At 39.1% G+C, this 14,206-nt stretch overlaps 1 protein-coding gene across 3 annotated transcripts in view; it reads right to left on the reverse strand.

Moving 5' to 3' along the window:
- LOC118324684 (neural cell adhesion molecule L1-like protein) overlaps window positions 1–14,206 on the reverse strand; it is a 49,485-nt gene that overhangs the window by 21,586 nt on the left and 13,693 nt on the right. For 2 of the 3 annotated variants that reach the window (XM_035657134.1, XM_035657132.1), the window contains exons 2-16: window positions 10,483–10,667; window positions 9,765–9,873; window positions 9,409–9,596; window positions 9,142–9,264; window positions 7,440–7,610; window positions 7,082–7,120; window positions 6,800–6,914; window positions 6,500–6,681; window positions 6,231–6,365; window positions 5,646–5,786; window positions 3,184–3,295; window positions 2,302–2,468; window positions 1,343–1,508; window positions 807–931; window positions 506–610 (exon numbers count right to left, since the gene is read on the reverse strand). In XM_035657134.1, coding sequence (XP_035513027.1) covers window positions 506–610; window positions 807–931; window positions 1,343–1,508; window positions 2,302–2,468; window positions 3,184–3,295; window positions 5,646–5,786; window positions 6,231–6,365; window positions 6,500–6,681; window positions 6,800–6,914; window positions 7,082–7,120; window positions 7,440–7,610; window positions 9,142–9,264; window positions 9,409–9,596; window positions 9,765–9,873; window positions 10,483–10,639 — 2,035 coding nt within the window. In that variant the 5' untranslated portion in view covers window positions 10,640–10,667. Of the gene's footprint in view, window positions 1–505; window positions 611–806; window positions 932–1,342; window positions 1,509–2,301; window positions 2,469–3,183; window positions 3,296–5,645; window positions 5,787–6,230; window positions 6,366–6,499; window positions 6,682–6,799; window positions 6,915–7,081; window positions 7,121–7,439; window positions 7,611–9,141; window positions 9,265–9,408; window positions 9,597–9,764; window positions 9,874–10,482; window positions 10,668–12,890; window positions 13,107–14,206 lie in introns of those variants that run through there. The other variant, XM_035657133.1, reaches the window with a different exon arrangement.

Below are 14,206 nucleotides of genomic sequence, written 5' to 3' on the forward strand. Positions count from 1 at the left end.
CATCACCTCATTTAGGCCTATGTTCTCTACAGATATATAGAAAACATGATTTAGTCATTTGAATTAATAAGGCAGAGAAAATTGAAAAAATACATACATTACTGAAGATGTGTAGTTGATGACATAGAAGAGTGCATGCCTATGTGCCCAATTTAACCTGCCTATATACTATAATGCTATTTATTGTCTTCATGGTGAGTGAAGAAAAACTTAGTTCTGGTGAGACAATAAAGTTGTAATTTATTCTGTTCTACAATATTCTGTTATATTCGCTCAGTAGTGTGTGTCCAGAGCGGGCATGGGCGCACACACCTAACAAGCTATGAATAATTACACAGTAATTACATAATTATGTAGTCCATTAACTAAAGCCTAATCAGTGACAGTTAAAACAGTATACAAGCAACTGTTGATGATCTCTGAGTAAATGTGGTTTCTCTGTTACATTATTTAGCACAACTACCATCACCCCCTTTCAGACTTCATTTTATACATTAACATCTACCTGTTACAGAGCTGTTGTGATCACTCCCGGGCACCCAGGACAGACGGACATTTCTCAGACTCTCTAACTCAAGAATTGTTACATTTTTTGGAGCATCGGGAACATCTGCAACACAAAACATTTGATAGTCAATTTAATAACCAAAACATCTGGAGTGTTTAAACATGATAATGACATACAAACCCCAATGCAACACCCTGTTTAAAATTATTTATATCGCTGTCTATATTCTGTGTCCTTTCAAAGAATATATTAATAATTAATGATATTCTATATTATATTATTTACAAAACCCTCTTACCCAGTATGGTGAGCAGTGCAGTGGCATTGTCCTCATCTAGGCTGGTCCTAGCAATGCATGTGTAAAATCCCTGATCACTCAGGTTCACATTCATGATCTGCAGCAAGCCATCATCCACTAAGTATCTGAACAAATAAGCACAATCATTAAAAGCTGGAATACAAATTAAATCAATCAATCACGTAGAGAGTGCTCAGTGAGCATGTACAGTACCTCAGCCACAGGCTACACAATCCTCAACATGGTTATTGATTTTTTTTTTTCAATCCAGAGCTGCATCAAAATGCACATTGCGATAGACATTCATGGTTTATATGTGCCAAGTACAGTAGCTTAAGCTATGGCTTAACTTTCCTTAAACTACCCGATAACCAGGCAAACAAAAATATAACCTCCTCGGCAGAGGTAATCAATTTTTTCATGCATTTTTTCTTCCCTAGTATTAGCATAGATATAAAGACACTGAATAAAGCTATCTTAAACACAAACTAACAGAACAGAACTAATGAAAACACTATCAAACCACAGCCACCTACCTGGAATTTTCCTCAAATGACAATGGGATCTCCTTCCCATCCTTCCTCCATACCACCTCAAAGGTGCTCTGCAGGCTTTTATCATACTCTGCCTGGCACATGAACTGGGCTGTGGTCCCACTGATGATCTGCGCCTCCCGAGGTGGATCTACTATTTTCGTGGGGTCTAAAGATAAAAAAAGCAGGGACACAAGCAGATAAGAGTAAAATACAATGATATTTGTCTTGTTAAGCTGGAGCCAGAGACCATTATTATATTCAAAAATCCTGCATGCTTCAAAAAGGATGTGAATATTTGAAGTTGAGCCAAATTATTTACTTTATAAATGAGTCTTTCTCGCAGTAACTGCCTCTTTGATTTGTGAAACGCGTAATCAAAATGGAAATGTCTTGTTATTGCTCAATAAATTTCCATGGTAATTTGCATTTATGAAATGTCCATGAAAAATATATTTCTAAATATGTTCCACCAGATTATTATTTATGCTGTATGTTTTTTATAACATCAATGAAAGATGAATTTAAAGTCTAGACACTGAGATATTTATTGGCTTTTCAGTAAAATGTGAAAAACAGAGACAGACTACTTTAACTACAGCAGAGCATGTTAAAAAGGATTCAACCTTCCACATATTAAACTTCATGCAAAACCACATAACACTGTTTTGTGGTTTTGCATAGCCAAGCCCTCTATTGAACAAATAACCTGCAGAAACTGTCTCAGTAATAAGAGTACTATACAAAGTGTAGTTGTACCACATTATAACCACAGTGACTTTCATTTTAAAGGGTCAGTTCACTTGAATAACAAAAAACATCATCTCCCCACCCCTAGTCAAACCAAGCATGTAGACACATTTGAAAACTGTTGAAAACTGGCCCTTCAATGACTAATCGTGTGCAGTGACTAGTGCTAATCCTGCTTAAGAAAGTCAACACTAATCATGTTGCCGAGATACCTTTCACATCCAGCACAGCAGTGACAGCCGACGTGCCCTCTGTGTTTGAGGCAACACACACATAAGTCCCACTGTCGTTTTTTTCCGCGCGGATGATTTGAAAAGATCTGTCCTGCAGAATGGAAAATCGTCCCCCCTCAGTGGTTACTGGAGTCTCATCTTTGGCCCTAGGAGAGAACGTTTTCACACCTGTTTTAGAGTGTGTGTGTACAACTTAGCCGACAGCAGAAGAGCAAATCATACATTGCCAGTTAAGGTGGCATTTAGGAATAATATATAATATATATAATAAATTGATTGAAATAGTGAAGCTCCTAGTTTCTGATTAATCAGGGAGGTTTGAGTTACAGCACAATCCAAAATAAAGCAAAACATGGTTAGGGTTGTTGGAATATCCTATAGGACTATCCTGATATTGTGAAGTTCTTTGTAAAGTTAAGACTGTTTTTGTCTTGAACTGTCTGAGATCCTATTTCCCTTTTGTAGAACTGTAGCAGAGCTGCAGTGGTAGTTAATAGGATTTAATTAGCCCAATTTCGAGGAACGGAAGAGGATTATCTCATTAAACTGACATAAGTTTTCAACATCAGACTATGTCATGCAGACACCTGAAGCGGTGTGGGATTAATAGCATTACTCACTACGGTGATACTGTATGTGCTCTGCTTCATTCTTTAGACTACAGCACAGACATCCGCACAATGCACAGAGCTGACTGATACAGTGCTGTAAATGCATGAATAAAACTATAGTTACCTGAACAAAACATATCACACTGAATGAAGGTGTGAAGATCTTAATAACAGGTGTCAAAATGATCTGTGAAACTTCTCAAGACAGACAGAAATCACCAAGACAGACTAACACTTGATGATTACTTACCAAGAGATGCTGGGTGGTGGAGAGCCAAAAACACTGCAGTTCATGATGATGTCCCCTCCTAGTACTACAGCGTACTCTTGGTGGTCCATTGTCAGTATCTGAGGAGCCATATCTAGGTGCAAGGGGAAGGAGGAGAGATTACAGCTGCTCAAATGTCAAGTTATTGCCTTTGAGAATTCTTTCAAACGAAATAGAGGCTGAAGAACAGCTGACTGCAAATAAAGATATAATTCAAACGCACGCATGAGCATCACAGCCTCTTGTAACAATTCAAGAGGCAGAGCCAGAGTAAGGAATTTAAAATCCCATTGACATTTCTAATCTGTAAAATGATTAAACATGTAGGGACATAAACTACAGTAAGCCACATGGTTCATTCCATTTGCGTAGATGATTGTATAACATATTACATCATTGTTTAGTTAATATTACTGACTAAAATAATAAACTAACTGATGATAATCGCAAGTTGCAGCTCTGCATGGTTGTAATAGCAACAGCACAGAGAGGACTGCACAGTATTGTTGTTTTACACAACAGAGATTACGGCTAAAATGACACGAGTAGAGACTGCTGGTGGATATCATGGACATGCAGCGTTGAAAAATGTCCTGGGAGCTGTAGTTTATTTTGGAGTCTTTAAGTAACTTTTTAAGATCACAAAGATTATCATATTAAGGACTATAGTAAGTACTCATATATAAAAAATATTTAAAAAAATACGTATTGTAAACCCTTCATTTTTTCTTAAATGCTGTATGTGAGATCGCATTAAGTTACAGAAGCTAGTGGAACAGAGGCTCGATGGGAGTTGAGAGGGAGTTCTCTTTATTAGGTAAACCTCTATTTACATTAATATCTACTCCTCGAGTGACATGTGATCATGAACTGGTTCGTGGAATGAGTGAGAAATACTAAAGCTACATAATCTCAGAGTGGACTGATTTTTCTTCAAGGTAGTATATATAACAAAGATGGATGTGGCTCAGGAGGTACTGTAGGGAACCCAAACAATTGCTCCTGATGGGGCCAGTGCCTTTTGGTCAAAAGCGCAATAGAAATGCACTCACACCTTAGTACAACATACAGTGCTACAGCTCAGGTTGTAGAACATTGAGACAGATGGGTTACAGAAGCAGAATTGAAGAAAATCTATCTGGGTGTGATTTCTTTCATTTACAGCAGCAGACTTGCTTCTACTACTGTCAGCCAAAAAGCAGAGGAAGCTATAGCCAATAAAATTTCCAAGTTCCAGAATGAGAGAGAGAAAAAAAGAGAAACAAATTAGAGACTATTGTCGATTTATTTTCACTCAGAGTAATGAGTAGAGGTTACAAAAAGAAATGAGTTATTTTACATTTCTGATTATCCAATGGGTACAATATTATTTGTACTGTTGCATATTTTGTTTATTGAATTTTATATGCAGTTAATATGTTAAAATTTAATATGAAAGGTGTAAAAGCTTACACAGTGTGATTTAATATTTTATTTGTATTTGAAGATTAATGTAATGCACTTTGTGTGTTATGGACTACTGCTAGGACAGATGGTAGAGAAGTGAAATTTATGATATTTCTCTGACACACGGTCAGGTTTTTTGTTGTTGTTGTTTTTGTTTGTTTTTTCTTTGATTTGGATCTTCCAGTGATGTCGATGGCGAGCCTTCCCTCGTAGATCTAGAGCGAAAGGGAAACAGTATCACCAGATACTACCAGTGGCTACTGAACGTATCCTAATTCTGCCACACCCTGCGGGGTGGTAGGCCAACTGCTGCAAAACACTCTCACATTCAGTCCCCCTGATCAACACACACACATACATTCCCCTTTTGACTCTGACTTGACCTTTTTTCTTTTTTTCTTCATAATTGATTGTTCTTTTTGCCATGTTGTAGAATTGAATTTGATTTAGAGAGAAACTTGAATTGCATAAAAGTAATAGTAAATTCAGGTTATAATTAAGATATTGATAATTAATGTCAAACTGAGCAATTGCCAATTAGATATTTTTTTTTTCTGTGATTTAACACAACCAGTGTAATCAGTGTGAGTGGTACCATTATTTTTGATTTTGTAGGTATATATTTTTATTTATTTTTATTACTTTAATACAAAAAGCCGGCATATTCCCAAATTCAACCTCTTGAATTTGAGCTTCATTTAAACATTTCACTGTGCTCCAGCAGTCGAACCTACTGGTCCATTATCTACTATAGTATTGCCACCTATTATTGATCAAAGGGGTGTTACACATTACTTAAAGACAGCTGCTGCCCAGGCATTGTACGTAATGGTTATAATCTAACCTTAGCCAAATGCTTCCAGGATGATAAAGAGGGTTAATATTTGGTTTCTATTGAGCCCACACAAACTACACAACATTTCCCAGATGCTGGTATACCTATTAGCTAGCATGTTCTCTCTGGCTGTGCAGGGTTAAAGTCTCCCTCTAATACTCACTCATGATCATGATGTTAATGTTGGCCAGAAGACTGCCATGGCTGTTTGAAGCGTCACACTGGTAGACGGCGCTGTCCTCTGGTCTGGCGTTGTGGATAATCAAAGTGTCATCAAGCACTCGGCTGTTCTTCTGTGAGTCATCTGAAAGCAACATACAGACGCATCAAACATCAACATCAAAATAAGCACAACCAACATGCTTCAAACACCGATGTCAATATTTGAAGTTAAAACGATCTGATAAAAGTATTGTTTTTACAGAAATACTTTCAATCACATCACAATCATGCAACAAAGTTAGGAGAAATATCTGCAAAACCTGTAGTTTCTTTTTGCATATTTTGCCAATGTACAGTATACAGTGACTCCAGTATATCGATTGTTAGCCACTAATATCAGCCCTCTGATATACAGCAGCTCTAGACTACACCACTCCTGCAAGACTGTGTTGCATTTCATGAGCTTTCATGCGGAGCAGCTACTTGTGGACTTGAGGTTGAAGTTTGTTGTAACTGTTCGCTGCTCTTTCCTTCTGCCCAGTGGCAAAAGATGCATAAAACCACAGCTCAAATTATTCCCACTCACCTCTGAACAATACTCCATTCCTCCTCCATGTTATGACTGGCGATGGTTTTCCACTGACCGCGCACTTGATGTGAACATCAGACCCACTTACATTCAGCTGGCTCTGAGGAGGCTCCGTCTGCCACTTTGGCGGCTCTGGGAGATGTTAAGAAGAGCTTTGTTGGTTTGAGTCAAAACAACTGCCATCTCTGTGTCAACAGCTTTCTCTCAGAAACTAAAACAAATGCAGCCTTAAATACATGCGTCACTAGCTCTCGGTGTTGACCTACCTTCCACTATTACATCAAAATAGTGATCAGCCTTTCCAGCAGAGTTTTCAGCTATACACATGTATTTCCCCCCATCCTGCTCTTCCACAGCAGAGACGGTCAATCGCTTTCCATAGTTGTCATATTTTGTCTGTGAGGGCATCTTGTCTCCCAATTTCATCCATTTCATTGTTGGAGTGGGACTATAACATGAAACAATGACATTTTACAAGCCAAAATAGCAAATAAATATGATAATAGATTATACGTAATGATAATGTGGCTGCAGTTGTAATGATACAGCATGTACAGTATACATACTATCCATGTGGTATACACTCGAGCTGCAGACTCTCTCCCTTCAACAGCACCTTCTCTGTCTGAACACCAGAGGGCAGCAACAGGCCAGGTTTTCTCACTGGGGGGGCTTCAGGAGCTTCGAACATAAAGAACATTCTTCCTCAGCCATATGAATAATTTAAACCAATCACATAATCTATATAGAAAAAAGTAAATATTTTATCTGCAGCAAGCCAGATACGTTGCCTTTGAAATGTGTTTTGATTTATACTGTGAAGGCTTTGATGTGTGAATATCACTCACTGTCATCGACGCTGTCAGCAGACTCATTGTCAGCTCTCACTGGAACGAAAACAAAACACTGTGAGAATAATGCTGGTAGTGGTGGTTATGGTTTGTCTATTGCTATAGATGCCTATCTAGAGTTTTGTAGAGCATAACATGACAAGGCAAGCCCTGTTTCTTGGTATCCATTTCAGGAACATCTTAAATATATCAGTAAAAATAACTGGAAATACATGCAGATGTTGTCTTTTTTAGTATCATATCTTTGTATTTTAACTTCTCAGGGACCTGTCTGTGATGCCATGATAACATGAGCTGCAGTTGTACAACAGGTTGTATTTTGGTTAAAGCCACACAGACAATTTTGTAAACCTACAGCTCTTGACAATAACAGCCATGGCATTTTTCTGGACAATGGTGCGGATTTTCGGGAAGGAAGCAAAGCAACAGTAGTCCCGCCGACTGTCTTTCTGCAAGGCATTTGAGAAGTACAGGTTGCCATCAATGCCCATGGAAACCCTCTCATCCTTCTCAATGTGCTGGAGACCTAAAAAAAAAAAATAAAGAGCATAATGGTATAAAAGATGTGCAATCAATGTAGACAAGCTGTGTATAATGTCAGCCTATATTTTTGACATTATTGGGGCTGGTAAGAAAGCACAAATCGGACAGAACCTCTCAAAAAGATCCATCAGGGCACCAGAATGAAAAAAAGGTAAAACTTTATTTAACAACCTCTGGGTCTCATGGTTACAAACTACAGCGTAGCCTCATATAGACGTTATTAACATCCTTTCCATTAACGTAAGATATAAATGGAAGTGCCCTAAAGAGTTTCCTTTTAGAGAGCCGCTGAACTCTTAAGAACACTGTTACAGCATGTTTGGTTTACATAGAGACATTATTTAAAGCACGGGTCAGCGACGCTCTGTGTCACTCCTTGGTCAGCCCATTCACAGTACCTAACAGCTTCATTTAAGACATAGCCTTAAGTCATTCGTAGTTTTGTCAGCGTTCAAAGCAAACTCATAAGAAAAGACATATTTGGCTCTGATTTATCTTACATGGGACTTGAGGGAAAGATGGGTCACTAATACAAAGCAAGCACTGAACTGTTTTCATTGATGTCTTTGTATTTTTCAGACGAGCAATGTATATATCAACGTATCTCCTATTATATTTGATGTACTGATTGTTGTGTCAACCCTTGGAAATATATACGTGTGAAAAATTACAAGTAAAAGATAAAGATTTGAAACTTTAAAACAAGAATTGTTGAAGTGTATTCACTCAATCTGTTCCATGCCTCTAGGCCCTGTCCTTCTGAGCCCCTTAAAAAACTCTATAGCCTATATTTTTCTTTCTGACATCAGACAGGTTTGTTGGAGGTGTTGAGGAGCTCTCAAGGGGCTGGACAGAAAACTCAGCCCCTGACAAAGCACTTTAGATGGAACTTTTTATACAGTAAGTTACTTTCTTTGGCAGTGGTGGGGAATAGGCGCCTGATGTGAGGTAAACTTGTGGGCCTTCAGTGTGTGACTTTGTTCTTATTGTTAATGCTAACTTCACTGATGGCCAGTGGAGGTGAGGACAGCCAGAGGACATGCCTCTTCGAAAGCACATAGACTCGCCAAGTACTTCTTTAAATCTATGAGAAACTTCAGTAGGGTGTTACGCAGACAGACCTTCACACTATCTACACTATCCCACCCTGAAATGGACGTGATCGAATACCAGCTTCTCACTCATGAGGCCTCAGTGTGCTTCAAACTCGTCAGTCTAACGGCGTGTGAAACACTCTATCTCCTGTGTTTTACATTTCTGAAACAGCCACCTTGTGCTACGATTGGCCAGGTAAACGGAGGAGTGAAAGAAGCCAGGATTCTATTTCATACTTTCATCACTTTTTGTCCGTACACCAAAGTGTACCACCAAGAATGCCTTTTAGGTAAAAGTGTGCGATGTTATCTCCACTTGTACGATTTATGGAACCCCTCTCTATTCAAGTGTGTACATTCGATACAGGCAGAAACATTTCTGCATAGCATAGAAGCACAAACAGTCGCTTCTTGGCTTACCAATAGACATCCAGTAGATCTGACGTGGGGGCAAACCTTCTGGAGGGTTACAGTGCAAGATGATTGGGTCTCCCTCCTTAACAACAATGGGATCAATTCCTTCCTTTGGAAACTTGGGAATACCTAATTAAAAAAGAAAACAGACATCAAACAAAATGAAAACCTCATTATGAAAATTGGGAAAGAAAATTCACTTATATAGTGACGTGGAAAAGCACAAGCATTTCCACGTTATAGATGAGCTTCTTTTTTGTAAAGGTTACTCACTGGGAACAATCAGTTCAATCTCCTCTGTCATGGCAGTTCCAAGCTTGTTAGAAGCGTAGCATCTGTATTTACCCTGAAACTGGATGAGGTGCTTGTTGTGAAGCACAAAAGTGCCATCACTGTGGTTGGTTTTGTTTGTTGTGAAGTGTGGAGGGATAAAGACTAGGCCATCTTTTGTCCATCTGTATCTGAAAAAAAATATACAGTGGGTTTCAATCCATTACTGATATACATAATGTTTAATGAAACTGATGAAAGTGATGATCTTTTGTCACAGTTGATCTAAATCAGTGATACAGTTTTGTTTTTTTTGGTTTGTTTTTTTATGATAGAGAATATGTTGCGGAATCACTTACTCTGGTGGTGGGTTGCCCCTGGCTTCACACCTGATCTTTACGGTGTTATCATAGGGAAGGGCAACAATGGGACCAGATGTGTGAGTTATTATGGTTGGAGGCTGTTCCACTATAATATAAAAACAAACATACAAAATGATCACAAAAATGTTCAATATTAACATTGATGATTAGGTTTTTGTTACAAGATTACCCTGCACAATAGGAAATAACGCTTTTTTGTATTTTTTCTCTACCGTTTCCTATTCTTTAATACTGCCCTGTATGATGGTGAGAAGTCAGTACAGGGCAAAGTTCTATGCCAACAACACTGCATAATCTGGACAAATAAGGTGCCTTAGATAGACACTGAACTAAAATAGCACACCAGAACTTGATTGCAAAGCATTCTTAGCCCTAAACAAAGACAGCTCTGCTGCAACACTTGTGACTTGAACAATTTACTTTGAGTTGCTATTTGTAAGTCATCATTTTTAAGAGCTGCAAACATTTATAGTCAAGCAGGATGATCAGCCAAAAGTATGATGAACACACATTTTTGACAAATGTTTTGTTACTCAGAACAGACTGAATTCACACAATGAGCGACCCTTTCATCTTACAGATAAGATCATAAAGATTTTGTTTTCCATGCCAATCAAAAACATGTAAATCAACTCTTGATATTTACTGGACATTACAACAAGCATGACCTTAATCAGTATCATGACACTCTTACCTTCCAGAGGAATATTGTAGCCCGCTGCCCTGGAGGTCAAGGCGAGTAGCAGAACAAGCTGCAGGGTCCACACTACCCTCATCATCCTCATCACCCTCAACTGGTTAACGGAGACAGTAGGGATCAGGAGGACGTGTTGATGCAGATCAACTGGCATCACTTGGAATTTGCAAGGCACAGAGGACCTGAAAAACAACAACAACATGATAACATGATAAGTCAACTAATTCCGCTTGGAAAAAAACAACAGTTAAGGACCCTACAAGCATCTGTTGTAATCACAGAAGTGCAGCGCTGAATGAACATCACATAGGGAGAGTTGGTGAGCTCTAAATGGGCTGAGAATAATAACACTTAAGGTAGCAATGTTGGAAACGGGCATTTTATACAACTAGGCTGACTGCCAAGTGAAAGTAAAAAAAAAATACATAAATAAGATCTGACAACATAAAAGCTCGTCACACCTACATACATTGCAGTGTTTCTCTATAACAATCCTGATTATAATATGTTCTCGTCTGATGAGTTTTATTTCAAATAGGCTGCGCCTCAGGGTGAGAATGATGGCCTTCATGGTGTTTTGCAAGTAAATGTAGATTATCTGTAAAGGAATGTAATGAAGGTTTAGCACTCAAAGGCAGAACGATCAAGAAGGATTAGTAGAGCATCAGCAAAGGACAACATCATTTAAAATTAAATATTTGAAATCCTTAATTTTATATTTTCATCATAGTAATTAAATCATCCACTCACATTAAATATATTTGACTATTTTGTGTATTAAAAAGAAGACATTTAAAGTTCTTTACTGAGGCCCATTTAATAAAAAAAACCTGTGCTCAATTTATGCAAAATTTCCCATTGGGTACACTAGCCATTCAAAGGCAGTTGTCTCCTATTGTTGTGAGGTTGTAGCACAACACATCAGTGCACTTGTCTGGAGATTACCCTTTGAACTGTAAAGCCTGGCTGGTGGCGTTGCATGGCATGCTTACAGTAAACCCGACTGGCACAAAGCTGCTGTCTACTACGATCACTAGATCCAAGATGGCAGACTATAAATTGGTCTAAGCCTGTCAGTATTTCACGGCTTAGTTCTCACAGTGCTGAGACTGTGGCGGGAGCACTGGCAATGCCAAATGGGTTCACCCTCTAGCTAATCCTGCTATCAGGAGAATGAAGGCAGGGAGCCCCAGCAGTCATACAGTACGCTGCTTAACAATGACTGAGTGCTACTCAGGGTTCTTCTAAGGACACAAAGCTGCATGAGTTGTCCCTTCTTAGTGCGTAAGGTTAAAGTGGTAATTGTTGTAGACTAGATGAAGGATTAAGCTGCGTGAATTTAGAATCAATTAAACAAATTGAGAGATTGTGGCAGAGTATTATTTGCAATAAGAACTTTTTGTGATTATCTTCAGCCGGATTGAATGGTAAACAAAGCTTGTTGTTGTCTGTTACAGTGGAGTGAACATACATTTTCATTTTGTAATCAAGCTGTAAGCCTCTGTCATTCTTAGTCTGATGCTATGTATACTGTATTTCACACAGACACATGCCCATATGTGCACGCCTGCACTCACAGCTGAGATACAGCTTCGCATTAGGGACTACCTACAGCACTATTACAAAGGGCATAAGTAAAAACTTTAGTGACAGTGTTGTGATTTAAATTACAAACATAAAACCGCATCAGTCCAGCAGGGCACACAGAGTCCTTGTTAGGTAGGAGGCCCAGAGTCCACCAATGACATGAGAAGTGGGACCTTTTATCCGGATTTGTGTTTATCCTGGCAACACGGCAACAACCTAACAGACCAACTTTCATTCATGTGCAGCAGATCCACTGCCTGGTGCACACCACCTTTACGTTAGGCACGTTACTAAGCTGTATATGCACGTGGAGCTCTGCAAACCTGCCACTTAAATGATAGCTTAAACAAAGCTGACACAGTCTGTTTGAAAGGCAAAATCCTGTAAGATATAAGAAATCCTGTAGAGTGTAAAATGGGGTGGAGTCCCTATGTAAACACATAACAAAGCATTTGTTTTGGGAGCAAAGGATCTATTACCTGAACACATGGCAGATCACAGACACAAATCCACAGGGATTGTGTTTCCTAAACCAATAGTTGACCAGGGCTAGCAGAGTGTGACTACTACATGGCTAATCCTTGCCAACACACGCTGTATACACACGCTCCCTTTCTTTTAACTCAAACGTATTGCAACCTTCCTCAGACAAACCAGCACCCCTACAGAATATGTACATGTAGCTGCAAAGTACAGACAGCAAAGGAATGCAGAAATTGTTTATACACACTTTATTATGCTCAAACACATATACAATGAATGCAGAAAGAAACCATTTCCAAGGGGCTAATAGCATACTTTTCATGAAGAATACTCACTGGTTTTTGAGTCATTCCACATCTGAAGTCCACCTCTAGAAGAGGCCCAACGCAGCTACACTACAAGCCCATGGAAAAAGTATGGGACGGGACCATCAAGGGATCATTCCAACAACTCTCTGAACTAACATGTCTCATCTCTTCGTCCTCCACCTCACGTTGCTCCTCTCCTGGTGCACAGACACGCCTCCCTGCCCACCCCTCCACTCAAGCAGCTAAAGGAGACTCACTGAAGTGACATATGTCGCCAAAGCCTCTCACTTGGCAAAGAGGCTCTCTAAGCCTGTGACAATGACTGGGACAAAGCCTGCACTGCGGGGCTACTCAGCAAGCATGAAAGAATGGGCGGAGAGGAAGTACAAGCATATCCCTCTTTCTCACTCTCTCTCTCTCTGTCCCTTTTTCCCGGATCCCTCCATCCGACCTTCCAGAAAAACTATGCGCGCCCATTTACACCCGGCTCCATCTCGGTGATTTTAATGCAATGTGTCTTAGCTCCATTGAAGAGAGAAGAGAGTCATCTTCTCTTTTGTGGAAGTGTACTTTCATTTCCATGCAGTGCTCCGGGGGAATTGATAGATGAACGCAAGGGAGAACATGCCTGAAACAGACATGATGTTGTTGATAGCAGGCCACTAGGATCTTTAGCAGCATGGCTGAACTTTTCCTTTCCATTCCCTTTCTTTTAAAGACGTTTATTGTGCAAGCACAGTTTTACCTCTGGAGATGTAAAGAAGTGATTCAGTTCAGCTATTCAGACAACTTAAATATCCCCTTTAATGCAGAGGAATCTGATGTTATCTCTCTGTATTAGGCCCTATTTATATTCCAAGGAGTAAAGCAGAGATTTGAGATATACAGGTAGCATAACAGACACTGTGCTGAGCTTAAAGTGTTTTCCAATTTGTTTCCAGATTAGCATTGTATTAGGAATAATGGAGATTGCATCTACAACATTATTTCCTAAGCCTAATGGGGACATAATGACCGCACCAAGTGGGAACTGCTCACACTTTCCTGCAGGGTCATCCAACCAGCAGGAAACCGAGTTGACATTCACAGCCTCAGTATATTAAAGCCTAAAACTAGGTAGTGCAAGTTCCATGGTAGTCTTACCCTGAGATGATCTATTCTAAAGAGAAGAATTGTGTTTTAAATAATTCATCTCAACTGAATTTATTCTGCTTAATAAATAAATTACAAGAAATTCTATCTTGCTTTGGTGTTTATGTGTTTGTGTTAATTAGGAATCTTTACTTTTTATACTGTTTTACTTTTAAACCAGTGACTGACTTGCCTCTAATTCAACCTGAAGT

This window comes from Morone saxatilis, unplaced genomic scaffold (assembly GCF_004916995.1).
Source record: "Morone saxatilis isolate NCDOM2014 unplaced genomic scaffold, NCSU_SB_2.0 Contig15, whole genome shotgun sequence".
Lineage (NCBI taxonomy): Eukaryota > Metazoa > Chordata > Actinopteri > Moronidae > Morone > Morone saxatilis.